Source organism: Zonotrichia leucophrys, chromosome Z, assembly GCF_028769735.1.
Source record: "Zonotrichia leucophrys gambelii isolate GWCS_2022_RI chromosome Z, RI_Zleu_2.0, whole genome shotgun sequence".
Taxonomy (NCBI): domain Eukaryota; kingdom Metazoa; phylum Chordata; class Aves; order Passeriformes; family Passerellidae; genus Zonotrichia; species Zonotrichia leucophrys.
The window spans coordinates 37,432,100-37,458,511 of record NC_088200.1 but is presented as its reverse complement, the minus strand read 5'-3'; the positions used below and the strand labels follow the sequence as shown (position 1 = coordinate 37,458,511).

At 39.2% G+C, this 26,412-nt stretch overlaps 1 protein-coding gene across 1 annotated transcript in view; it reads right to left on the bottom strand.

The window, feature by feature from the left end:
• Positions 1–4,197: 4,197 nt before the first annotated feature.
• MRPS27 (mitochondrial ribosomal protein S27) overlaps positions 4,198–26,412 on the bottom strand; it is a 42,758-nt gene continuing 20,543 nt past the window's right edge. The window contains exons 5-11 of the mRNA XM_064735507.1: positions 16,169–16,283; positions 15,599–15,677; positions 14,201–14,316; positions 12,633–12,735; positions 10,344–10,486; positions 8,684–8,839; positions 4,198–4,607 (exon numbers count right to left, since the gene is read on the bottom strand). Coding sequence (XP_064591577.1) covers positions 4,368–4,607; positions 8,684–8,839; positions 10,344–10,486; positions 12,633–12,735; positions 14,201–14,316; positions 15,599–15,677; positions 16,169–16,283 — 952 coding nt within the window. The 3' untranslated portion in view covers positions 4,198–4,367. The remainder of the gene's footprint in view (positions 4,608–8,683; positions 8,840–10,343; positions 10,487–12,632; positions 12,736–14,200; positions 14,317–15,598; positions 15,678–16,168; positions 16,284–26,412) is intronic.

Below are 26,412 nucleotides of genomic sequence, written 5' to 3'. Positions count from 1 at the left end.
TGACACCAGCACTGTGTGTAGGACACAACATATGACCCAGTCTGAAAGCATCTTGTAACCTTATCTTGGCAAGGTCAGGTGTTACCATAAATAGGGCCCATCTGTGCAAGGCTTCTGGCAACATTTATTTGAGCTGCAAGGGTATAAATATGTAATTCTTTTCTTGTTAATAATGGATAATGACCTTCAATGTTTCGTTGGAACTGTTTTGCCAGTAACACTGGCAGTTATGTATTTACTTGCCTCAGCAGCAGCATATTTGGTGTCTGCCATGGGTTTGAATTAGGATGCTGCTTTTTTCTTTTAAGAGCAGCCAAATTCTTACCAACATACCAAGCAGGTTTTGCATTTGTGTTGGCCTCTGTTTCTTTTGGCTAGTATTGTTGAAGGGTTTCTCCCAGACTTGGGAAAACATGGGAGAGCTGCTCACACTGGCATGTGCAAGTCTGGCAATGCTGTGCCACACACACTACCCCAGTCAGGTATCGTTTGGGCTACTCATCACAGCTCAGTGACTATGCAAGACAATGCATATAGCAATGGGAGATTTTCCCCTGCCTTCAGTAATAAAAAAACCAGAATGAGCAGGGAAATTATTCAAAAACTTGCAAGAAGAAGGATGCAGTACTGTGATTTAGAAATATACTGACAAGGGTAAAACTGCAATAACTTTAATCCTAATCACAGCTGTAGTCAAATGAAAACAGGATGTGAAGGAACATTTCCAGGAGAGGTGCTCCAAAAATATGAGCTAGTGTTACTACTAAGAAAGATTTTGGTATGTCCCCTGCAGGAAGTATTTAGCCAGTCTGTTAATGCATAGAAAGGTCTAGACAGCTGTCTGAAACAGGACAGCAAGAACCAGAAATGCTTCAAAAAGCATTGAGAGTACCCTAGCATCCTAGTAAGAAAGTGTTCATTGGGTTGTGAACTTGCATCAAACATCAAATCAAGCACCAGGGAACAGGGCTGGATGACTCAAAGCTTTTTGTGCTTGTAGAGCACAAAGCTATTTTTTTAATATGCATATACAAAACCAAATCCACACTCTTCCCTTAGCATCAGAGCTCACATTTAAGCAGCAGCAGATCAAAAGAAGCTGTATGACTTCCCTGCCCCTCCCTCCTTTTAAATGTGGACAGCTGCATCACAGCAGGCGACGGCGAACACAGCAGAGCACACATGGCTGCAGGCATCTGGACATAAAGGCTTTTGACTACTTGGGGCCCACTTTCACTCCTAGGTGCTGCTTCAAACTTCTTTTTTAAAAGTAATTCAGCAAGCAGGTAAAACACCTGAAAAAAAAAACAGATTCTGTGTGCAACATAATTTATGCAAGGGGGCAAATAATCAAGTCTTCCTGGGGTGGGAAGGAGAAAATCAGGTAAGTTAAGCCAAGTTAGCTGATATTGTGTTGATTTTTCATGCTGTTGCATTTGGTACAGAGCTACTGTATGTGTGTCTTCCTGGGGAAGACAAACAGCACTGAGCTCTGAATTAGCCTGTCTCACAACTTGTCTTACTGTTGACCTTGCTCAAAGCCAGCAGGTAGGCGAGAGCACTAAAGAGGAGAGTACCTTCTTCCCCCCCCCTCCAGCTTCATTTGTTAATACATGTTTTGAGCATCTTGAGATTCAGCTGTACCCACAGTCCTCAAACCACAGGGTGCCCAAGCACTTGGTACCCCAAGCTGCTTGCACCACTGAGATGTGGCTGCAGGGCAGAGACACGGCTAGCCTCCTTGGAAAAGGATAACAAATAAATGTGAGATGATACATAGGAGGAACTCGAAGGGAATCACAGGCAAGATCAAAAAGGGAGTAGCAATGAGGATTGCTGGAGAATTCAGGAGGGTGCAGGTACACATATTGCACATGTAAGGATTTACTAAGTGTGAAAACACTTTGACTAGACCAAACATTAGAAACTGGTTGCTGTTGAGGCCATGGTGAAACCTATGGTGGGGAGGAGCAGGACAGTAGCTACTGGACCATGGAGAAATACTTAGCTGGGGCCTAAGAGGAAGAAGGTCCCTAGTGTGCAGTTGGTCGAGCTGGTCAAAGTGTCAAAAGTGGCATCTCACTCATAGTGATACCAAGAGGACAGATAAATGTGAGGGCTTGGCTTTTGGTTCATGTCACAAATAATCTGGATCCTCTGCTCTGGATTCTCTGGTCTTGGGTTTGATATCCTTCATCTGGCCCCATGAATCTGATTTGCTGCCTGCAAAGCACTTTGCAAAGAAATCCCCTTCTCTCAAGGGCACAGGGGGATATAGAGGAGACTGCTGAAAAGGCAGAGAAAGGTTGTACCTAATGGTTTATGCTTTGAACTGCTGTCAGAGAATTCCAGCCCACATGCCTGGAGTAAAACAAAGAGGCAACCTATAATATTCATTAGCAGGCTACTCATAGCTCACAGGAGGATTTTTTTTCTCCTATTGCTATAATAGTTAAGTCTAAATAAATGGGAAGGGGGGCAGTTGTGGGGGAAGTGAAGCCAACTCTGTGAGACAGCAGGGACACAGCAGCTGGCAGCTTGCTGGAGATCAATTAGCATTAGCAGCCTGGTGTATCTACCAGCAGGCTGAGGGAGGGAGGGTGGAGGTGCCCATGGAAACAGGCTCCTTGTGCTGCCAAGAGGCCAACAATAACCAAGGAGAAATGTGTAAAATTGTAGTGTAGTGAAGATCCCAAGAGGTGATGCCTGTAGAGAAGCTCGTACAGGAATTTGGATGCAGGAGTGATTGCAAAACCTTCGGAGCTACAGATCATGTTCTGAAACTGAATAACTGAAATAGTGGTCAGGGAAGGGATACTCCATTCTCTTGTGTCTCAATTAGGAGTGACTATGACCTTTTTAAAATTACTAGTTTTAAGGAAATTGTTCTTAAGAGTGTATTTGGCTTTCTGCCCTTCCTTACGGCTCCCTAACTTCTCCTAGTAATCAGGCAGCATTTAGACCAAGAAAGAGAAAAAAAATTCAGGAGACTTTTCTCAAAAGTTTTCCAGGAAACTCCACTGCTAGGCAAGCCAAAAAATCATCCACTTACCTGGCTGGAGACAGCACTCTCTTGTTGCTCTATGGGATAAACTACAGGAGATGCTGACAAGATGGGGTCAGGGACCTTAGTATCAGGTTTCATAGACATAAAAGAGCAATCAGGCTCTGAGTGTGTTTGCTGGGAATTCTAAGAAAGGTGTCTGGTGTATTTAATGTATGCTTTCCTAGACTTAAAACAAGTTCACGGGTCTGCAGCATGTTCTTACTGGATTTACAGTGGGTTTGTGGTGTGAGTTTTATCACTGCAAAACTACACAGACGCACAACAAAACTTGAAATGCTTATTTAGACCCTGTGGTAAAGCGCAGTGAGACAACAGTGCTGCTGCCTTAAAAAACTGCAATTACAGCATGGCTGTTGCTCAGGTCTCCCTGTTTTAAAGGATCTTGCCCCAATGTGAACTCCAAAAAGTTGCTGGCTGCAGCTGACAAGATTCAGTGGGAATGCATGAAGGGATGGATGCTGATGCATCACAACCACAATCAATGCACTATGATTCTTTCCTGCCTTGCCATTTCCTTGTGCTCTTGTGAATAGCTACATTGTTTTACTGATCTGAAGAATGGGGCATGGGACCGTGAAAGGAATTAGGTCAAAAACCCCATGAAACAGTGCCCAGAATATAAAAGGAAAGTGCACTGCAGTATGAGGCTCCTTGATGTGTGCCAAGGTGATTGCACATTTCTCTAGTGACTAGAAATAGAGCAAAGCAGCACCAGTAAATGCAGAAATTTCCAACATCCTTAGAGTAAAGACACATCTGAACGCATGTTCAAGTGCTTACTCACTAGGCTGAAACTCCTTATGGTTTTAAAAATAGCCTAAAGTTAGGCTTCCTATCCTCCTACTCCATACACAGAAGCTTGAATTTTCCAAATGGGTTGGGAAAAAGAAAAAAACCCAATCAATATATGTTAATCCTCTTAGTGCCTGCAGTTCAGGGTAGCAAAGGCATTCTTTCCTGTGAGAAACCCCTTCAGAAACAACTTGTGTTTGAAATTCTTCCCTTTTCTTTTCTTCTTACCACCCTTCTAGACCTTTCATTACAGGCAAGCTACTCCTTATGCCTTTGTGTTTTCTCTATCCCATGTCTTGCCTGGCTGATGGTAGAAAGAAAACACATCATATACAGGATGAAGATTTCTAAACCACATGTGCTTTACTTCAGGAAAGAGAGAAAATGGGATGCTTAATTTGCATACAGCAGTCACACCTGCAGCATGATTGAAGTGAAATAATAATAATGGTGAGCACTTCAGTTCACTGACAGAGGAGTGCACACCACTGCATTCCTAGTTCCAGTACTAAGCAGATGCTTTAGCTAGCTTCCTAGCTTCCATTTCCTGCTTAGCCTGTTCTCTCATCTCTCTTTCTCTCTCAATGAGAAGTACTTGTAGTTCTTCCCACTTCTTGAGGTTCTGCTCATATTTTGCAATATCTTCCACTTCACATTCTGGCAGTTTCTGCTTGACAAGTTGGGTGGTCAGGGTTAACAGGCTTTCGGATTCAACCTTGCCAAGTGAATGGAGTTTGGAGTACAGCTCCTGTCAGAAAAAAGAGATTTGGTAGGAGTGTCAAGGAGAAAGCCAGTCAATCACAAAACAATCAGACACAAAATACTTCTCTACAACCAACATATTACTGAATTATTATTATTACTAGTAGTAGTAGTAGTAATAGTAGTAGTAGTAGTATTGCTGCTGTTATACAGGCCAGGTTACTGTCACACAGAAGTGTTTCAGCCGTGGTAGTTGCTACCATTTCTTCAAATGCTAACCTCTAGAGCATTCGTCTTTATAGCAACAAAACTGAACCAATGACATTTCATTTTCGTTAACTATTCAAATTCTCTTCCTTTTCCAAGTTCAGTTATCTGGTACTAACAAAGATCAGCTGTTCAGTCAATGACAATAAATATTACTTAGACACCTTGGGTTTGTGTCTTGCCTCAAAACCAACTGCAAGACTTCAGCCACACTGCCTGCATCAGCATCCTTCCCAACAGGTGCACATCACTTCAAATGTTCTCCTTCCAACTGCATACTAAGTAACTCCCATAATTTTTCTTCCCAGCTTACTGTGTCTGAGGTGTGACTATACTTACACAGATTACACAACACTGCTAAAGCAAGTGATATTTTACAATGATGTTCTACACTGAAACAGAGCAAAGCCTCAGAAAGGAACTCGTTTTCTTTCTTAAGCTTTTACTTATATAGATTTCCTGCGGCATAAAATGCTAATACATGTAAGATGATGAATCATCCAGTGATACTATTTCTGGCTTTCTGTGATCTTTAGTCTGATGGCTCCTTAACATTCTGATTAATTGCCTTGAAAGTGCAGATACACAACCAAGGAGAAGATGATACAGCATTGGAAAATTCTTTATGCCTTGTTCAGTCATTAGGTGAAAACACATTTACCCAATCCTTCATTCAAATAAAACACTTTACCCAGTCCAGCACTTGCAAAAATGTTTAAAGTAAGTATGTGTTCTAATGAAAGGTACATCTGTATTTTCTTCATTTGAGTGAAACTTGTTTTGCATTGCAGTACAATGGAATGAAAATGTGAGGATCATTCTCCTCCAAACAAAATGGCAGTTCTAGAGCCATGCAGATATCCGTACTTCCAGTTATCACTGAAAGTTTATGCACTATGCAGCTGATCCACAGTGTTCCTCTTATCCAAGCTCAAAACTGGCAATAATCTGAAAATGCATATCCCCTCAGCTCCTACCTGGAAGCTCTGCCTTGCTCTTAGGCAGGAAACTATTGTGTCCCCTCTCAAGCTCCTCCACTTCTCTCTCCCTCAGCCAACACAACTGCAGGCTTTGTTGTGTTTTACCTTGAATGTCTGCACTGGCCAGAGAGCAGATTAAAGACATTTTAAAATGCTAGACAGGCAGGTCTGAGTGGCTTGCATATTTGGTTCTCTTTTTTGATTTTATGATAAAGAATGAAGACAAAGCCAATGTCTTCAAAGCCAATGGACTAAAACCAAACTCAATAAAGTATTTAGGTGTATTAGTCTCAGTAGATACACAAGGCATCAGTGAGAAAACTGAACAGACTGTACAGCTTGGGTTTGGGGAAGAAACTTAACAACTATGTTCATAGATTAGATAAGTAACTAGTTTAGATCATTCACACTCTTCCTATTAAACTCTACCAAGGATGTGCTGAAAAAGGGCTGAACTTAAACACAGGAAATTGAAGTACAGAAAGGCAATAAACTGTAAACTAGCAGGTCTTGTTTCCTAAGCCATTACTGGCATCCTGGAATACTTCCTGCTCTTCTCTTGTACATTAGTAATACTGATTTAGGAAAGCAGGCTGTATGTCCCACAGGTACCAAAAGAGCACATTCTTAAATGGTTAAGTCATGATTTTTATAAGCAGTCTCCACAATTCTGCAGGCAGACAAGTTAGGGAAGAAGGTGCATTGCTTTTGGAGAAGGTATTCCCAGCATTTATGTGATAAAATGTTTGCTGCCTACTGATCATTGACACAGATGGAAAGAATTGCCTGAAGAACATTACAGTGAGCAGTGAGCCTCAAAATACATCTGAAAACAGGTAATTACAACCCAAATGAATGTCAGAGTCTAGATTACAGCTCTAACAGCTTTTTCTGAAAAGAGCTAAATGTCCTCAGGTCCTCTTTTTTTTTAGTGGAAGCAAAGACAAGTATCCATATCTTGTAGACTTCCATGCCTTTTTCAGGAACTTACAAAGTTCCTTTGTTCTGAAGGTTGGTACGAAACACAGAGGCCATTCCATGGAGTACCACGGAGGAGCATGTGTATGTCTGAAGCAAACCCATATGCTTTTGCCTGCATTCTGAGGTGTATGATTTGTGAAGCAGAATTGGGAGTGCAGGAGGCAGAAGCAATTGGATTTGAGGTCAAGGAGAAAGACTGGGGCATCATGGCTAATTAATGCAGGGCTGGACAAAGTGCAAATGAATTTTTCTCGGCACCAGAAGTGCAAACCCTCTGCTGGGGTTACACAGAAGGGGCAGATGATCTGTGCTGGGATCACAGCAGCCAGGAATGCACACATCACTAGATTGACTCAGAGCTGCCACCTTCCCTCACACTTGTAGGATTTGTAGTGCACCATGAACTACACCTGTAAGTGTCCCAGGGCACAAATGGGAAGAGCTGCTGTGGCTGGTCTAATGGATTTGACAGAAGAATCTAGGAACTCCTTCAGGCTTGGCTGAAATAGCATTCTAGCCCATGAGCTCATTTTCTCATTCACACAGCCAGAGATTTTGGTTTATTACTGTTGGATGTCTAGATGTCACATGGTGGCTATGTCTTTCTAATATTCAAACTTTCCTGGTCAGATTTTAAACATTGGGACTCATTTTTTGGCCAAAGGTCACTGCCACACCAGGGAATGCCTGAATTGGAATTAATTATGAAATTTGTGGAAAGGTTGAGCTGAGAAGAAAACTGGGTTCTTGGCACTAGTCCCCAGTTTGATATTCAGACCTCATTTTGAGCACTCTGCATTATTTTTTTCAAGGCTAGACAATGGATAGATGATAAGAGACACATAAAAAACTTCTCACTCCCTCCTTCAAAGGACACTTGTGTTCACCTAATTCACTGAATTTCATCCAGGCATTAATTACCATATGCTGATAACCCACTGATTCCTAAACACTTCAATTGAAAAGTTTTAACTGCCTACAATACAGGTTTAATATCTAAAGATTAGTGGCAAAGTTACGCAAGTAAAAATTAAAGCAAGGAAAAGTGTATATGTGTGTGAGCTGAAACCATAGGATATTAGTCTTTTAACTTTTGAAATTTCTTTAGAACAGGCTGTATCCAGCACAGCTGTCCAAGGTCACAGCCACCCAGCAGAATCAATGGAAACTGATGGGTTAAGGAAAGAGCACTGCTCCTGGAACTGTAAGCCAGGTAAGTTTCAACCTGAAGTACTAGATTTTTACCACAGCACAAATCAGAGTTGATAAAGTAAAATTAGCTGATTTAGCTCATTTTGAGATGATCAAATAAAATCAGATGATCAAATTAAATGCACTTATTATATAGATGTGTCCTAATGAACAGCCTTCTGTGTTTCTTAATGTTATCGTCAACATGATAACAATCTAAAGATAAAAGGAAGGTGATATGAACCTGATTTAATTCACCAGTCTGAAAGTACAAGATACAATATTCTATCCATACAACATAATTATAATGTACACAAATGGACAATAAATTCAGGGCAGTCTCACACCCATTACAATTTATTTTAATGCGCAAGAGCCAAGGTCAGATAATGGGTCTATAAAGACATACTTTTGCAAACAGGACTGGAGTTATCATTTTCATGCATGAAAAGTGAAGATAAAATTCCAGCAGACAGACAAAAGACAAGTAGCCTTGAGCATTATGTCTTTGTAGGCTGCTGCTTCATGTTTGGAGAAGTGAAAATGTAAGGTGACATGAGTTTCAAAAATGCCAAACAGAACTCCTGTTGCACTGAAAGGGTGTCAGTCTACCAGCCATAGTAAGTCAGCATCTGTATTTTCTAGTACGCATCACAGAGATGTACCACAGCTTAGAATATTTAGAGAAATTAAACTGTCTTACCTTGAATCGGCTGTAGTACTCAGGTACTTTAGATTGCTCTGTTTCTTCTGACTCTGCATATTGTGACTTCTGCTCTAATTTTTTGGCTTCTTCAGCAGATTCTGCATCAGGTTTAGTTTCAAGGACAGACTGCAAAATGGTCTCCAAGACATCAATCTGAACAATAACATTTGTAATGGTTAGAATCAAGTGTTTGGGATTCACTAAGTAACACAACTGTCTAAAGTAACACAACCGTCATGCATTCAAACAACTTAATGAATTACCTTGTATTATGAGACGATTTCTCTATATGCTAAACAGAAAACCAAATTCTAAAAGGAAATGAGACAATCTTAGAAGAATTTTGTACGTGCTTGGGATCTTGGAGTGTGTGGCTCTCACTCAGTCAATGCATTGCTTTTTGGGCTCTACGACTGGGTGTGTACAGAGATGCAGCATTAGTAAAGAATCAGCAAGAACCCTCTTTTACAAGTTCTTAGCTCTTCACTGAAAATAGTGAAAAGTACCTCTATATAGATAGCATTTCTAAGTATTAATAGCATTTACTATTTTTAGAGTATCAGTATGCAGACAGATAGAATCTTCTATGGACCCACAGTACCAGAGACATACAGCCCTGTTTCAACACCAGGATGTTCATCTACAACCCAGAGCAAGATGAGGAATTCCTGAATTCCTCAGAATTCAGGAAAAAAAATCACAAGAGTATTAAGCTGAGTCCTTCAGACTTGAAGTAAGACAGATACCTCCAAAACTACACACCTGAAGAGGTAACTCAAAACTGGTGGAAGTTGCAGATGTGATCTGTCTTGGACTGTCCAGTGTTATACTGAGAAGCTTCAGAAAATAGAGCAATAGGTAGGAGTACCTGCTGAGCAGTGCCCCAGACTTCTGCTTGTCAGGGGAGACTGCAAGTTTAGCAGTGACATGAGCAAAAGGGAGGCTCCCATCATCAGGGACACCTTCAGGAAAAAGTAACGAGAAGGAGAGACCTCAGTGATGTTACTATGCTCCAGCCCATGTGGTAATGGCAAACTAAGTTACTCCTAAGCTGTCTGATTCCAGGATCAGCCTGATTCCCCACAGCACTCCTAAGCCCCAAGTTCCTTAGGTAGTGCCAACCTAATAAATGGACTGAATCTAGCCATCCTCCCTGACTGAGGGCAGTACAAACCTTCTAGAAATCATTTTGTTGGCTTTTTGGACTAGTACTACTCAGGACATCATCTGAGGGCACAGAACACATACAATTAGCCTTAAGAGCAAGAAGATGTGACAGTTCATCCTCACTGCTAAGAAATATGTCTCTGAGTAGTTTCAAAAATTCGAGAAACAAAGGTGTCTTTCCATCCCTGCAGTCACGTGTTTCCTGTGACACAGACACAGGTGTCTCTAAAAGGAGGGCAAGGCTTAGAAAACTTAAATGGTCTGTGGCAGTAGCACACACTCATTGCCAAGGACATGCCAGTAGACATTATCACTGGCTCATCAACTTAAGCACTGATTCTGTTCTAAACATTACTTCTCCTGTCTTGCAAAGGCCTCTGAAGTTTGCAGGGCATATTTTCATTAACAAGGCACAGAATTCACAGGTTTTACTAAAGTTTGTTTTATATGAAATTCCCCTTGTTCAGTGGGTTATAGTATTTATACTTACAGCCTCTTTACAGATTTTGATGTCCCCTGACAACGAAGCCACATTCTCCATCACTTGCAAGGCTCTATTCAGATACCCCGGTGTCCACATCAGGGGCATTAGATTGTATACAGCTCTTAATCCTTTCGTCAACTCCACCTTCCCTGTGACAAAAACACACTTTATTGTTAGTGTTTTAATATCTGAATCTTAATGGAACTTGTATAGGCTGGCTCTGGTTTCTAGCAGCAACAGCAAGTGCCTTGGCTTCAGGGGTAAAAACAACACATTTATATGAAGTTGCTCTGATAGAATTTCCATGGCTCTAATTTTATTAATGTGCTTTTTTTTTGCTCAACTTCATCTAATTATGTGCATGTTTCTGATACCTCCTCATTCCCCCTCACCCAAAAAATTTGCCCAGATGGAAATCAGAGTAAGTGGTTTTATGGCTGTCAGGCTTTGTAATAGCAGCTTGTAGAAGGATGCCTGAAGATCTCAGACAAATGTCTCCTTAGCTTTCTGACTGTGGAGCATGTGTGCACTAAATCTGATTCCCTAGATTTACCTCTGTGGTGTCTAGGGTTTACTCACCCATAACAGCACATGTTATGGCTAAGTGCTCAGCTTACTACCCCTGTTTCTGCTGAGGCTTCCCAAGAGGAAATACAGGAAACCTGGCAAAAAGGAAATTCTGATTCTTCATATAAGACAATCTATGCCACAAGGTGCTCATTGATCTTAGCAGGACCTGTGATGTACTGCACCACTTGCAATGTGGTTTTTCTTCTGAGTTATTACTTGAGATCATGAAACTCCTGCATAACAGAGGAAACACATCACATCGTAGTAGATGCAATTTACAATGATTGTCACTCTTGGGCTTTGATTTTGTTATTGTCAGCAAAACAGGTAATACTTCTTCAAGTGTACCTTACAGGAGTTGTGTCCAAGCTCTCAATCCAATTTGCACTCTGGCTAAAATAACACAAAACTATGAGAGATACCCTCTTTACATGGAAGAGAACAGTTTAGGAAAAGCAAGGTAATAAGTGCACAGACAGAGCCTATGGACCATGGCTACATTAAAATAGCTGAGGTGCTTGAGGCCACTCTGTGCCTGTAGACATCTTTTACTCTCTCAGAGGTCAGTTCCATTAGTGTTGGCAAGACTCTGGAATACGTGACATAACAGTAAATAGCTTTTGATCCACTGAATGTCAATGTCATGGACCAAACACTATTGCTCTCAGACAAGAGTGAAGCACATTTCTGAAATACAGCCACTATTCCACCAATCTATACAACATTTAAAATTCTCCAAACTGAATTGCAATTGAACAGCAAAGTCCCTGTTCGTAACAGTATCTCCACTGGATTGCTACAGTGCTATGAAAAATCCTACTTTCAAATTAGTTTTCACATTTATCCCTCTTTTTGACTGAAAATTAAGTTTTTGTTTTACAGCCATGATAAATACAAACCAGCATCCTAAGTCTGCCAAAACACACCATATTTTGAGGTGACATTTGAAGAAAAAATTCACTTTTTATTACCCTCAATAATGCAGTAATGAAACAAAAATTTACAACAAATTGTTGACTATTTACTTCCTAGTAAATAGTCATTCTATAGAGAAGAACAAAACCTATCTATACCATATTCCACTAAAGAGTCAGAGGAAATTCAAGAATTGTTTGCCCATTTCCCTTCCCTTCAATTCTGAATATACTCTGATCTAACTTCTCTTTAATACTATATAGCAAGTTATTAACAGCAAAGACTTCTTAACAGATACAGGATAAAGGCACTGCTATCTGCTCTTCACAACCCCAACATTCACTTTACAGTGACTAGTAGAAGTTTTAAACATAGTGTTTTCCAGGGTGTACTCTCTCATCTCAGAAGGCTTAAAGATATTTTATTAACCAGAAGAAGAGTCTGTTGTCCATAACCTTATATTGTGTGTCACAGAAATCTGTACTTTAGGGTATTTTTTTTTAATTTGTTGGTCAACCAACAAACCAATCCGACTGCTATTTAAGAGTATCTTCTCTCTTTCAGCATCTAATCCAAACATGCAGGAGCCCTAAAATTGGTTCTGAAGCTGTCTGATGAATCAAATTCAAATCAGTTCTACCCTCCAGGCCTAAAAAACAGGTTCAATCATAACTCTGAAATTGTCCTTCCACTATTTCTTTTTTTCCTTTGCCTTCTCCTTGATTATATTTTAATAAAACAAAGATGCCAATTTAATTCAGCCACTGAAGACAAGAGGGGAAAACTGACAATGAGGGAGGTAAAACTTACCAAGGAATGCATAGCCATAGAGCTGGGAACTAAAACCCACAGTGTTACTTTGCTTTAGACCCGTAAGCAATAGCGAAGCTCCAATATTTCTCTCTTCTTCCCACTGCAAATAATTCACCAACTAAGTAAGTGCTCCTTTAACAAACACAAATAGAAAACAGCAGCAAAGACAGCATGCATGGCTTTCATCACATCTTAGCAATATAGTAAAGAATGATTAAATATGCCCAGAGTTCAGTTACAGCATATCTGTCCTGAGGAACAGTACAAATCGTACTGAGGAACAACTCTCTCTGCAGAAGACTAAAATGTGAGTGGCTGAAATTTTGCAAGAAAGTTCTTCTTACTATATCTACCCCTAGGTCTTAAACCAAACACAGAAAACTTGTTCTGAGCATTATGAGGCATTGAATGTTACTTTGAACACTGTATACAAATAAAAATATAATTTCACTGCTGTCTTTGGATGGAATTACTTCAAAATATTAAATAGGTCACAGCTATATAAATAAGCTTGTCTTGAACACCATCTTTGCTTGCACATTCAGTTTTCATAAAACATTATACATACAGATAAATGCTTATCTCCCCAGTATGGATATACAAACACAGACAAACACAATGGAAAAATGAGATTTTCACCCCTTTGCTTTTCACATACAAGTCACTATACATACTTTATTTCCAGGCAATGAAGAAAATATCCAAAACAGTAAATGTGCTTTTCTCTTTGGTGAAAACTCAAATTACAACCCAATTGGGTAAAACTTGAAGGCAACTGTAAAATGCATTTTGGAAGATGCTTCATGTAACACAGATGGAGGCTTCAAGCATTTGTTATATAGATGACAACATGCTATTGAAGGCTTGAGCCAAACTTCATTAAAAATAGCTTCCTACAGAGATCATAGCAGATCCGACTAAACCCCTTCACTGACTGAGCCCCATCTGCAAAGGTAGAATAATGCCACTTCCAAGACCCTGAACTGTCATTCTGGCCTTAAGCAAGCAACCTGTAAATAATAAACCCATAATCCTTGGAGACTGGAGAAATGTAACAAATTTAATTTAAAACAGATATGTAATAAGAAGGGATACTAAAAAACCTAGTGAAAATGCTTTATAAGTCAGCAACATCATCATTATCAAGCTGTAACGGTAAGCAATACTCAGCTTAATGGGGTGTCCTATACAATAGGTGACATATTTTTTGGTGGTCATTGATAGAGTCTGCTTTGAACTGAAGTATCAATTCACATCCTTCAAATGGGCACACATTACAACTGAAAATCCCTACATGCCCTCCCTTGCAGAGAAAGGAGCAAATGGGGTGACAAATGATTTTATGGTTTTCATACTTGGTTGTGTCTTCTTTCCTTTCTTTTTTCTTTCTTTCTTTCCTTCTTTCTTTCTTCTGCAGTTGCAAAAATAATGAGAAAATGGAGCATTTTTTTCCCCAGGTAAACTCAGGGGACACAAAATATGTTCATGATTGAATGTCTAATTGACTGCACCACAACACTTGGAAGCAGAGGCTCTGTGTATCATTCTGAGTGTGGTCAGCTTACCGTATGTTCAGACTTGGCTGCCAGGTACTGGTACAAAACATAGAGAGAAAGAAGCTGTGTTGATGATTCATCAAAACTTTCTTGAAGCATAATCTCTGTTACTACTGACATAGCATCTATGGAGGAAAACAATACTTAATTATTATAGCTTCCAATACATATCTTCCTTTTGCACCACATCATGTTCACTGATGCTTTATTGCTGTGGTATGCTTTGAAATAGTTGAAGAGGAAGCAAAACATTTATTTCAACTAGAACACACCTACAGAATTAGTCTTATTCCTTTGGGTTGCTCAAACACACTGCAAGAAGGAAGAATGGGTTGAATAGCATGAAACTACAGCCAAGGAGCTCTTAAAATCATTTTAGCTCTACACATTTCAGTTGGCTCTTCTTTCCTTAGCTCTTCAATCATTAAAAAAAATTTAAAATTATTTCTTTGTTCTTCTGTTTTGATTACAAACAAGAGACGGACGGCTTAACTGCTTAACTTCATTAGCCTTAGCATGACAGGAGAGTACAAAGGATAAGAAATGTTATCACAGATCACCCACAGTGGTCTATTCAGCAAACAGTGCTCTAGAGGAGCTCTATATGACATTCCAGTGACACTTCCAATCAAGAAGGGCAGTTTGGAAAAAGATCTTCAGTTTCACACGGAACAGAAATATGGATAAAATAAGGGGGAATTCAAAGATGGAGGGGGTATGTCTCAAAAAAAAAATCAACCATGTATTAATTTGTTGTTTAGCAAAATCTTTCTGCTCCTTTCTGTTATCTGTTTTATATGAGCTTCATGTAAAGGAAAGCTTACTTTACAGCAAGTTTACAGTACTAGAAAATCTGAAGAGAAATTAAAATGAGTCATCAAAACTAGTATCTGTCATCAAACATGAGAGGACTCATCCAAACACTTAAACAGTCAATAATGAAAGGTAGGCCCAGTATGGCAATTCAGCATAGCTGGCTGCCCCCAGTGACAGACAGAAAGCCTACACAAATAATTTTTATACATAGCTTTTTCAACAGCTAAACCTATGGGAGACTAATACCAACACGCATTTTGATTCTAATAACACTCTAATTAATCGTCACTAATAAGTCCTATAATATCGTTACCACATATGTCAGACTTGTAACTGAAGAAGATGATTTACACTTGCAAGAGAATTAATAACAGTAGAAACTGTGAATCTCACAAGTCTCAAAACTATAAAATTAATAAAGTCCCAAAGAAAGGAGAGAAAAAACACACAGAAAATATTTCAAGGGAAGGTGAAGTTGTGGTTTATGATGAATTCAGAAAAAATATTGCTACAAGTTTTTAGTTTAAAGAAAAGCTCTGTAAATGTAAGAGCATACAACTAAGGATGCCATATTGGTGTGTGTTTTCTTACCTTCATATTTCTTCTGCTTTATAAAGCAATCCAACAAAATATTGAATGTAAAATTATCTGGAAAAATTCCATACTGAACCTGAAGAAAAGAAGGGAAAAAAGTTGTGTGCAATTGTGCTGCAGATACCAGAAAGAGCAGAACCACGACACTCCAACTGATGCAATGTATGTAAGCAACACAAGAGATTAGCATGGCTCCTGTGATGTAGGCCTTCCAACTTCTGATGCACAGCATTTGTTTTAGTATTTTATCTGAGCCTTTCAGACAAGGAATAGCACCGCCTATCATGTTATTATGCCTCCCCTGCAATTAACATGATTTGGACATCAACACTATTTAAAATCAAAGAGCTTTCTGAGAAAAGAGAGGATTTAAAAGCTATTTAAAAGAGAGGAAGTAAAAAGGCTATTGCTAAAATTCAAGTGCAATAACAATTTGTTATTTGACGAAGAAATCTGAACTTAAACCCACAGTCTACAGGCCCTGGCTGCAACAGGAATTCCTGTCAAGCCACACTTGAATCAAAAGCCAATCAAATATATTTGTGTCTCTTCCTTGATAAAACTTACTTTGTTTTGTATTGTGTATAAGGCTTTATCTTGAGCGCCATATTTTAAGCACTGTCTGATCCAGCTGTGAATGGTCCAGTCTCTCAAGTACCAGGAATTTGGGCTATGCCGAAACCTAAAGATGACAAGAAGTTCTGGTGACAATATGACTCTGCTATCACAGAAACAAATTCTGTAATCAACACAACTATGAGTTTCAAAACCTCACCATTCATGAACTCAGATATAAACTTCTCCATGCTTGACTTGGCAGTGAATCCCCACTCTCTAAAGAGCTCCAGATAGCCCTTTCAAGTAAGAGAAACGAAACTTTGACACATTATTAGTATGTACAAAAGGGAATGTGACCTTCTCACAAATGCGTAATATTTAAATTTCTCACTTTCCAGAAAGTCTACTGTTTTATTCTTGAAAAAAAAAAGAATACCAAAAAATAACATTTTGGTGTATTTACGAAGGCCAATTGAGACTGGTGTAAATACTGTAGTAGTTTTTGACCTTGTCCTTGTGATTCTGTAAGACTGTATTGTATAACATTTTGATGTATAATGTTGCCAGGCTTGTCACGGCTACAACTGATGACATCAGCAGTATCAGAATTACATCAAAATATAACTGCATCTGAATCTTTGGAATTGTGTAATCTGATGTCCCTCACTCTCTCTAAATCATGCCTCACTTCACCAGTTAAGAATTCATTATGCCTCAGCACAGGTCATCTCTGGGCTGCTGCATGCTCCATTTGCCTTAGAAATGCTTCATTCAGTGAGGCATACCTCATGCACAGGGAAACTCTGCTGGAAAGCCTTTCCCTGCCTCCCTGCACCAGTTTAATCTATTCTGAGACACCTCATGCCATGACTTCAGCAGTCTTTGAAGGCAACCTACTCCAGTGCTTGACTAATTTGTATTTTTAATTTTTAATTTCATTTCATCCTAATTCAGACACATGCACTTTGCTCCATATTTGAACAAATGGTGACAAAAAGTACATGGAACTTTAGATTTGGTAAACATTCAAGCATCAGTTAAAAGTTCAGTGGTAGGAGCTGCTGCCTTGGTCCTGAGCTGAATTTCACACCCGCATGTGAAGAGATGCATGCAGTCTTTCTCAATTCAAATGAAAACTGATCTCAGTCCCCAGCACAGAAGTGACTGCCACTTTCTGTAAAGAACACCAATGACTGAGCTGAGCTCATGTGCAGATGCTCGCAGCCCCAAGCCAAGATGCAGCACCATTTAGAGGCAGGGCAGACCTTTCCATCTGAGTGAGCATGCTTTCCAGAACGTTTATCAGATTAATGTGGCCACCAACCCTCTTTCCCCCTCAGTAAATCTCTTGTCTATCACTGAGGGCTACAAAGATGACCAAGGCTGGAAAAGTATTGCAGCCTAGAGAGCCTTCAAAACAAAGACAGCCATGCCAAAAGTGAAGCTAAACAACTACATAATCTAAATGTAAGTACTTGTAAGTGGCACAGAAATCTCCCCATTAAATTAAAATTTAATAGCAAAGAAAAGCATGCTTTCAATATTAAATTACAAGCATCCATTCTGGTACTGTAATTACTTTCCATTTTCTGCTCTGTGGAGTTCAAATACTGAGAGTAGCAAGAATGTACATTTGCTTTCACTAAAGTCCTGTGTCATGGACAAATGCTTTCAGGAAGTATCAGTTACAGGAATTTGGATTTAATCATGTTTTGATGAAAAATTATCCAATTGCTACAGACTCTTTCACCAGCTATTTAAGAATGGTCAAGCTGGAACACCAGCATCCAGTAATAATGCTGCCAACATATTTCAAAGTTTCATTAAATGGTTAATATTGTTTCGCAAGTAGAAAACAACAGACCTGTCTTTCAAAAAGCATGACACTGATTCTCTCAAAATTTAGGCTTTCTATTGATACAATCTTTGCAAATGAAAAACAAGTTTTCAAAAAACAACAACAAAAAACCCAACCAGCTGTTTTTAATGCATTTGAATATCCAGCTTTTTTCACAGCTCTGTTTATTCCCTTGAGTACACCACAGTGAGAGAGAGCACTCCAATACTCCCTATATCTTGGGACTGCTAAAGCTTACTGCAATAGAAGCTTCTAGGTTTCAAAGCAGAATTGGATTTGGACAGCAAAAGGCCTAACAGGGATACAATGCGGCCTAGAAACAGAATTAAGCTGATCCAGTCAACATCCATTGCTGGAATCAATATGCACAAAATCCAGAGGCATGCCATAAAACCTTGTAAAAAATCTGCACACCAGCTTTTATAGAGCTGGGACTGATTTTTGCATGCACGCGCATGTGCGTGTGTGTGTGTGATAACCACAGGATCTTTCAGATTTAATTACTGCAAGTATGTTACTATTAAGATCTTTATACTGATCTTTATGTTCAGGTTAGGTCTTGCCTGTCCTAGGTGCTATGCAAATGAAAAGCAAAGAGCTTCTTAACAAAGTAATTTTCTAGTTAATTCTAACAACTAATTACAAGTCAGTTGCATGGGAATAAGGAGAGGAGACTGGTGCATGAATGCAATATATATGCATGTACAAGATCCCTCAACACAAGACATGTCCATTAATCCACGATGTGGTAAGAGAATTGGAAGTGAAAAGGAAACAACTGCATTGCAAACTGTGTTTCTGATCCATACAATGCTGAGATAAGCTCTGTTTCTATTGTACTAGCTGAGAAGAAAAACCAACAAAGTATCTGTTTTTTACAGTTATCCTAGACAAATCAACCAAATGTTGTGGCAGGCGCTTGTACTTGAAATGGGATCAGGAAAAAGAGGAGGTTGCTCATCATTTTGACAAGCATTAACATCTTCCTCCTTCTCTGTGTCCACCAAACAGGATATAATTAAGCAAGGCAATATGTTCAGGGACAGATGAAAAGACAGAAGGAAGTTAAAACTACAGAAAAAAAAGAGGATTCAGAATGAATTAAATAAAGGAAGTCTCTAGCAACTGCTGTGTGTTTAATGGAGAGACCAGAAGGTTATCTTGCAGATGCCTGGTGCTGAAATTCATTTTTCTGAGAACTAATAAAAACCAGAGAAGCCCAAGATTCTTACAGTGTGTTTAGAAAAGACAAGAAGGAACTCTTAGAGAAGCTCTCTGTTGGTACGTTAATGGCTAAAAAATCAATATGGTCATCCTTCCAGTCATTGAACTGAGAATATCTGCCTCCATGGGGAATAAAAGCAGAAATATTTATAATACAGGGAGAGCCTGAAATATCAAGGTCATTGTGAATCTAACAGCACACTACGCAATACTCTAGAGAATTATTTTTACTTTTGAAAGCTTTTCAAATTATGCAGTCCAGAAACTTGATTTTCACTAACAGTTGCTTTGTACTTGCAAAATGATTATAACTTGGAAGACACAGAAGGAGTGTACAGCCTCAGTACAAGGCAACCAGAACATTTTTAGCCAAGCGAGTACATTCTCTTGCTCACAAATAGGCCAGCACATTGGGCTACATTGTCAGTTTTCTAAGTTACTGCATAAAGCCCTGCTGCTCATTATTTTCAACAGTGCTGGGGTACTCATGCTGTGTGAAAGAAACTAAACAATAAAAAAGTTTAACAGACGCTGAGAGTGCTTCATGGGGTGCTGTACTACTACAGCAAGCATGACTTATTTATATTGGTGCACTCACACACTGCAGAAAAGCTGAATTCCGGCCCAACTAATTTATTTCAGTCTTGCAACTTTGTTTGTGCCATCAAGTGGTGACGCACTCTAGTTGCTTTCACACATCCTGTCTTCTCAAGGGCAGTAATGCAGCAAACCTGAGAGCAAACAGAACCACCCCTTGCTGGTCTGCATTCTTTTTCCTAGGTTGATAGAGGGCACTTCATTGCTTTGGGGGCAGTCACAAATGAGGAAGATGTGAAGGGAAATTTGCTGCATTACAGAGGAGAAAGTGCTGTAGAAGTGACCCTGAGGAAGAGCTCTGCTTTGCTCTTCCTGGTAGTATGTAGAGAAAACAAGCTCAGCATATCGGTTCCCATTGTTTGTTGATCACAAGTTCCATTTTGGACTCTGTGGCGTTCTTAAGGGCCAGTCCAAATCCTGATGCTCCCAGAAGCTATCCTTTGCAAGACACACTCCTTCCTCTTCCTCATTCTCCCCCATTCTCAGAAGGAAGAAACTCTTCCTTTCTCCACCTTTACCTGACCTAATGAGAAAGCATCTTGTAATGATCCACACATCACTGCACTTCCTATCTCTCTTCCTTTAAAACTAGAGAGAAACATGGGTCTGCGTGTTCATATATTTTCAACAGAAGGGAGAGTCCCAGATTACTTCTCATCCACTTAAAATTCTACGAAGTCCCAACACAAAACATAAAGAGACTTAAAATGAATAAATATGATAGGAAATATCTCTGCAAACCAAGAAGAAACTATCTCAGTGGAACAAATCCAAAGCAACTCCAGATTTTACATAAGTAATACAGGGCTGGGAAGCATATTAACAATGCCATGTTTTTTTCTTTCCAGGCACATTTTTTCAGCTACAGTGCATAATGATCAAATGGATTCCAGGCAGGCTTAGCTTGGAAACTGGAAGGCTGTCACCCAAAACTCTCCCTTTGTTTGTCATTTCAAGCCACAAGCCTTGGGGAAAATCATCTACATTTTAAATGGACCAAGAGGCATTGCTCATAAATCAGTGTCAAAGAAAACAATCCTGGAAAAGCAATCATTATTGACAGAAATTTCCTTTAAAAAATGAACAGAACTCTATTTTTCCATCTCTTTTTTGACTGCCATTTTAGCCTTCACCTTTTTTGTATAAATCTTGTAAAAATTTCATGTGTAAACCTACCAGTCCGCACACATTAGCTGCCTACACTCAAAACAGAGGGAACCCATTGCTTTTGTGTTGAAAAAAACCCAAGTAGTATATGTATACTATAAGATATCAATTATCAAAACCAGTAATAGGACAGGTTAAAAAAATAGACATGACAACTATAACAGAGCATAGTCTAAGGCTGAGGCAGAATCTTACACAAGCAGAAAACTGGTTTGCAGAAAAAATCCCTGAAAAAATCCTACGTTCAGCCCCTATTCTATTTTAATTTTTATTGACTTTCCTGTCTTTTATTTTGAACTAATTTAACTTGACTGCTTTGATGCTAAAATAATTCTTCTAAATTAAGCTCTTTCCACCTCCACATGAATTCATATTTCATGCACAACATTTTTTGTTCAAGATTTGCACAGAGCTCTTACACCACTAATGCATGTCTGATGATGGCCCCAAAACAGACTTAAATGATCAGATACAGAGAAACTACAGTACAGAAGCACAGTCAAACATCAAGACTGAGCAGGAGACTTTAAGGATATTTTAAGTATCACGTCTTGTTTCATGTTATACCACATTAAGTTTTTACTTCTGTTCACTTCAATGTTACAAGTTCACCTTTTTCTTAATCCTTAAGCTTAGTAATAAGACTAGATTTGGAAAAGGAGATATTTTGTCTAGAAGTACCTACTACACAGTTATTTAGGAAGCCTCAGGATATCATCCGGGTAACTTTCCTCTACCAACAACTGAAGGGAGAAAATTCACTATTCAGTAGTTTCAGGGTAGCTATTGCATTGCTTAAAACTACATTCATGCACAGAAAGCTCAGCTTCACAAGGTCTCTTTCTAACAGTAACTATCAGCTAGGGCGTAGTTTATTCTTTATTGACCTACCTATTTTGACAGTTTTTCTTTATTTTCCTGCCCACTGTTGTCATCACTAAATGTTCTTTCTCCTTTTGATGAATTTAAGGGACCCTCAGGAGTAAAGCATAAGGAACAAGCCTTATTACATTAAAAGTTTAAAAAACAGTATGATCAAAGAATTGCAAAATCCTAGATAAATTTTATAAATTTCAAAATAATGTATGAATGGACAAGCAGTTTACCACAGCATGAAAGAAATGCTTTGCTTATACATAAACAAACCTAAGAGCTATCACAAAAGAAATAACAATACAACAGATAAGGAGCCCATGGCAAGTTTGAAGCAATTTATTGGCATTCCTGGTATTGCAATATTTTAAACAGATAGTGGTATTTCTGATATTTATCAATCCTTCCACCCAGAGGCAGTCAACCTAACAGGACTGCAGTGAAGCTGCTCTTCCAACCTTCTGCCCACACGTTACACCAAGCAGCGCTGAACCTCCCTAGAATTATTCGCAAAGCACAAAGCAGCAATCCTTCAGACAACTTCATGAATATCCCACATGTTTACCTTAAATGCCTCAAATCTTTATTCTAATTAGTTCAGACTGAAAAAGCAAAGCCAAGGCTCAAACAACATACACACTCAGTACACTCTTTGTCCCTGGGAAATCTCTTCAAGGCTGCTAAATGTGTTTCCTAAAAAACTTAGAGGAGCCCTTTTCATGTAGATTCATAGTACTTCAGAATGATGAATTCCCTGACAGAACTCCAGTGGAAATTCACTACTAAGAAGTGAACTAGTGAAGAATGTGATCTAATCTGTGTCAGTTTGGCTGAACATGCTCTGTATGCCTAACCTGAAATAGGATGACACTGGTCACAGGCCTTATCTAGCTAGAAGCTAAAGACCTTAACATTTAAAAATCCAGTATCAACACAATTCCTTGTACTAGGTGAAAGGGAAGGTCACCAGCTAGCTCACTAAAAATGGACCTTTGGGGAGCCTCACTGGGTAGGTAAAAGAACACTGCTACCAAGAAAAGGTGGTGATGCCTGCTTTAGTCTCATGAAAGAACATTATAACATCTCATTATCACATTCAGTTTTATTTCAAATGCAAACTATGAATAAAGCAGCCCCCCTTTTTGACTTAATGAAATGACGAGGTGAACTGCAATGAAGGAAACCAAATAAACAGATTTTTGAATACAGTCCTTGTATTTTTCTCCTTTTCCCAGGAAAACAGTTACCCACTACCCTTCACCTCTCCTACTCCTTTTAAACAAAGACAATCAGGAAAAATCCAGTTTTCTTGTCACACACATGAAGAATCTATACTACTTTCACCACAAAAGTGAAATTCACTCAAAGAGTGACAATTAAGAAGAAAAGCTGGTGTCATAATAACAACAATACGAAAAACACAAAACTACCGACTGTAGTAGTCTCCCCAAACTACCAACTGTAAGAGGGACAGCTCTCTGTGACAAACGCTTCTGGACTTACAACTGAAATGACTGGTTTTGAATATAAATGTCACCAATACTGTAGAGAAAGTATCACAGGCTGGGAAAGCACACAGGGAATGATGAAGTGAGCTGTTGCTATAGTGATTCTGATAAGATTCTCTCAAGTGACTTTCCTTTTCCCATGTAACCACAATCAAGTCTAATTTAAAACCGACTCTTCCATTAATTATATCTTTTTCCGGTATTCTGGCATATAAAACCAGACAAATTAAGAACCATACAAGATACTACATTTCTTGCTTCAGGCAATTTTTTTTAATCTCAGCAGTTTCAAAGTGCATAAGGATAAAACTTGCTGTTTCAAAGCTCAATAAAGGGTCAGTTCTGCTGATTCTTTTACTTGGATCTCTGAAAACTGATTAACACAAGGTTGTAAAAAAAGGTATATATAATTAAAGCACTGATTTCATTGTTACCATTTTACTAACTCAGCTATGCCTGTCATTACTTCAACAAATTAAACCTGTCTGAAAGCTAGTGTACAAGTTACAAACTTACTTCTCAAAACTAAAAACAAATGTTTGCAAAAGCCTGCTTGCAATTTCTAGTTACTGTTAACCACCTTTGCCTGTGGTTCACTTCGCCAAGTGACAGACCACTAAAGGCTCCCAGAAAGTCTGTTTCCAGCAGAAAGGTAGCTCCCACTAGCTGTGCTTCAAAAGTAAGTTTAAAATCTTTTGTGTACCAAATAGTACTTGTGTCGTGGACTTTCTTCAACCATAGTTAACTTTATGTCATTTGAGGGCTAAATTGCTTTAAAGCTCATTAGACTTAATTTTTAAAAAATAAATTATTACAGATGTTTTAGGAAACCTCCATCTCTTAGCTACCAACTACTGCAGGGATGTCACAGTGAAGCTTGCTTTCCAGCAACCATTAACCAAGCTGGACAGAGATGTAGCACCAAGGGCTTTCCATGCAAACAAAATAGTGACTTCAAGTTCTGTGACAGCTCAGTGTCAGAGAGAAATGCACCACACATCAAGGTGTTTCTGCCTTTTAGCACTAAGCCCAAACTATGTGAGAACACCCCTTTCACGCCATATTAAATAGGCATACTTCATGCGTATGCGTAAGAACTGCTGTCAAGAAAAGCAAATAATGACTTCCTGATTTTATGGCAGGAAAAAAATCTCAGCCTTTAACAGACATTGCTATTATTGTATTTGCAAACAATAACTTTTTAACAATGCCTAATATTCAGCGTAGATTTAACCTGGGACAAAATTAACATAATTTTGTTAGAGACCTAATCACTGAGACCTGCAGTCTACATTGTAACTATGTCGCAATTTCCATTTATTTTACTCAAATTCTTTATGGTTCACAAAATAGCTCCCAGAAATAGATCACACATTAGCTTCAAACGACTGCAGCATTCCACTGACTGACATAACCCTTGACACTTTCCAGTTTGATCACAGTAGAACTCACACAGATCATAAGTGATGTATTTCTGTCTTGAGTATGTCAAAGGCTGCAATACAGAGGTGTACAAGCCAAACTGTCTATTCTGCAGTTTGTTTCACACCACAATCAGAGCAAAAAAGAGGTGCTGGGAATACAGCACCTCTGAGTGCTTCAGGAATACAAATAATGAATGGATCTCAGTAACCAACTTAAGCAGGGGAAGAGCCAAACCTTGCACTTGTTGCCAAGCACTTCACAAACTAGATTTGCACAGTACAGGTTTTACCTTTTCAGATTTGCTGTCACAGGCACATAATTCAAGCCTAATTCTGCACTAATACATTTACATTTTTCATTGCTACAGTCTGATGTCCTTGTGTATGTGCTCTCCTTCTGCACCCCATGAGTGAAGGGGAGGCAGAAAAGAAGGCTTTAATACTAAATGTAAACACCTAAAAAGAGAACAAAACCCCTGATACCTGCAGTTTCAGTCACAGCCACTGTCAATAAGGCAACCATTTCCAAAAGGTCAATCATTGGTGAACAGGACAGGGCTACCACAAAGTTCATCATTATTCTGTTTACTTTTCATGTCATGTCTCGATGACCAATACTTACTGGTATTTCTTTTTTCTTCCAACCTTGCATTTTACTAATAAAAATACTTTTAGCAATGAGTAACAAGAAATGCTCAACTCCTTTACACATTTTAAACTGTTCCCTAATCACAGCACTTCTGAGCCATCTAGTTAGCATACCTCTTAGCATATCTAACTTCTGAGACTCATGAGACCAAAATGTCCTTTGCCTCATTGCATATGTCAATCCCAAGGAACAGCAAGTACAACAAGGATAAACATGGCAAACTGGACCTAAGCATTTTGTAAGACAGTTTGAAATTTGTGGGCTCTTACCAGCTACATGATTGTTTTATTATTTTCAGAAAAAGACTATGCCATCAGATCTGTAGGACAAATGCTCCCTTGCATAGGTAGCTGCAAGCCGCACAGTAAAATGAGGTCACGCCACCCAAAACAGGCAGAGAGGATTTCATAACGCAAAAAGGTATTTTGTAGTTTCTCCCCTTTTGAGACAGGAACACATCCAAGTTTGCTAGTTATAAATATAGTGGTGACAGCACCAAGCCTGCCAGAGTCCAGTAAGCATTTGGTCAATGCTGTCAAGCACACCGTGTGATTCTTGAGGTGTCCTGTGCAGAGCCAGGAGCTGGGCTCAATGAACCAGACTGGTCCCTTCCAACTTAGCATATTCTATGATAACTCACTAATGCTTTTGATTCTGCTAATGACTGGCCCACAATGCAAAGCCAGGATGACTTGCTACTTTGCCCTTTTACAGTGGCCTACTCAGATCTTGTATACAGGGTCCAAACTGACATTCACACAGCAGTTAAGGAAAACTGCAAAAAGAAGTAATCACTGCAGGACAGTAACTTAAATGAAGACAAAAACATCTTTTTGCTGGTAAAGTGGACTGTAACACTCCTGCTGCACATGTTCTGCTGTCACGCTCTCACAGTAGCTGCTTCACCTCATTCACCGCCTGTCAGACACACAAGCAGCCAGTCTCGTTTGTGG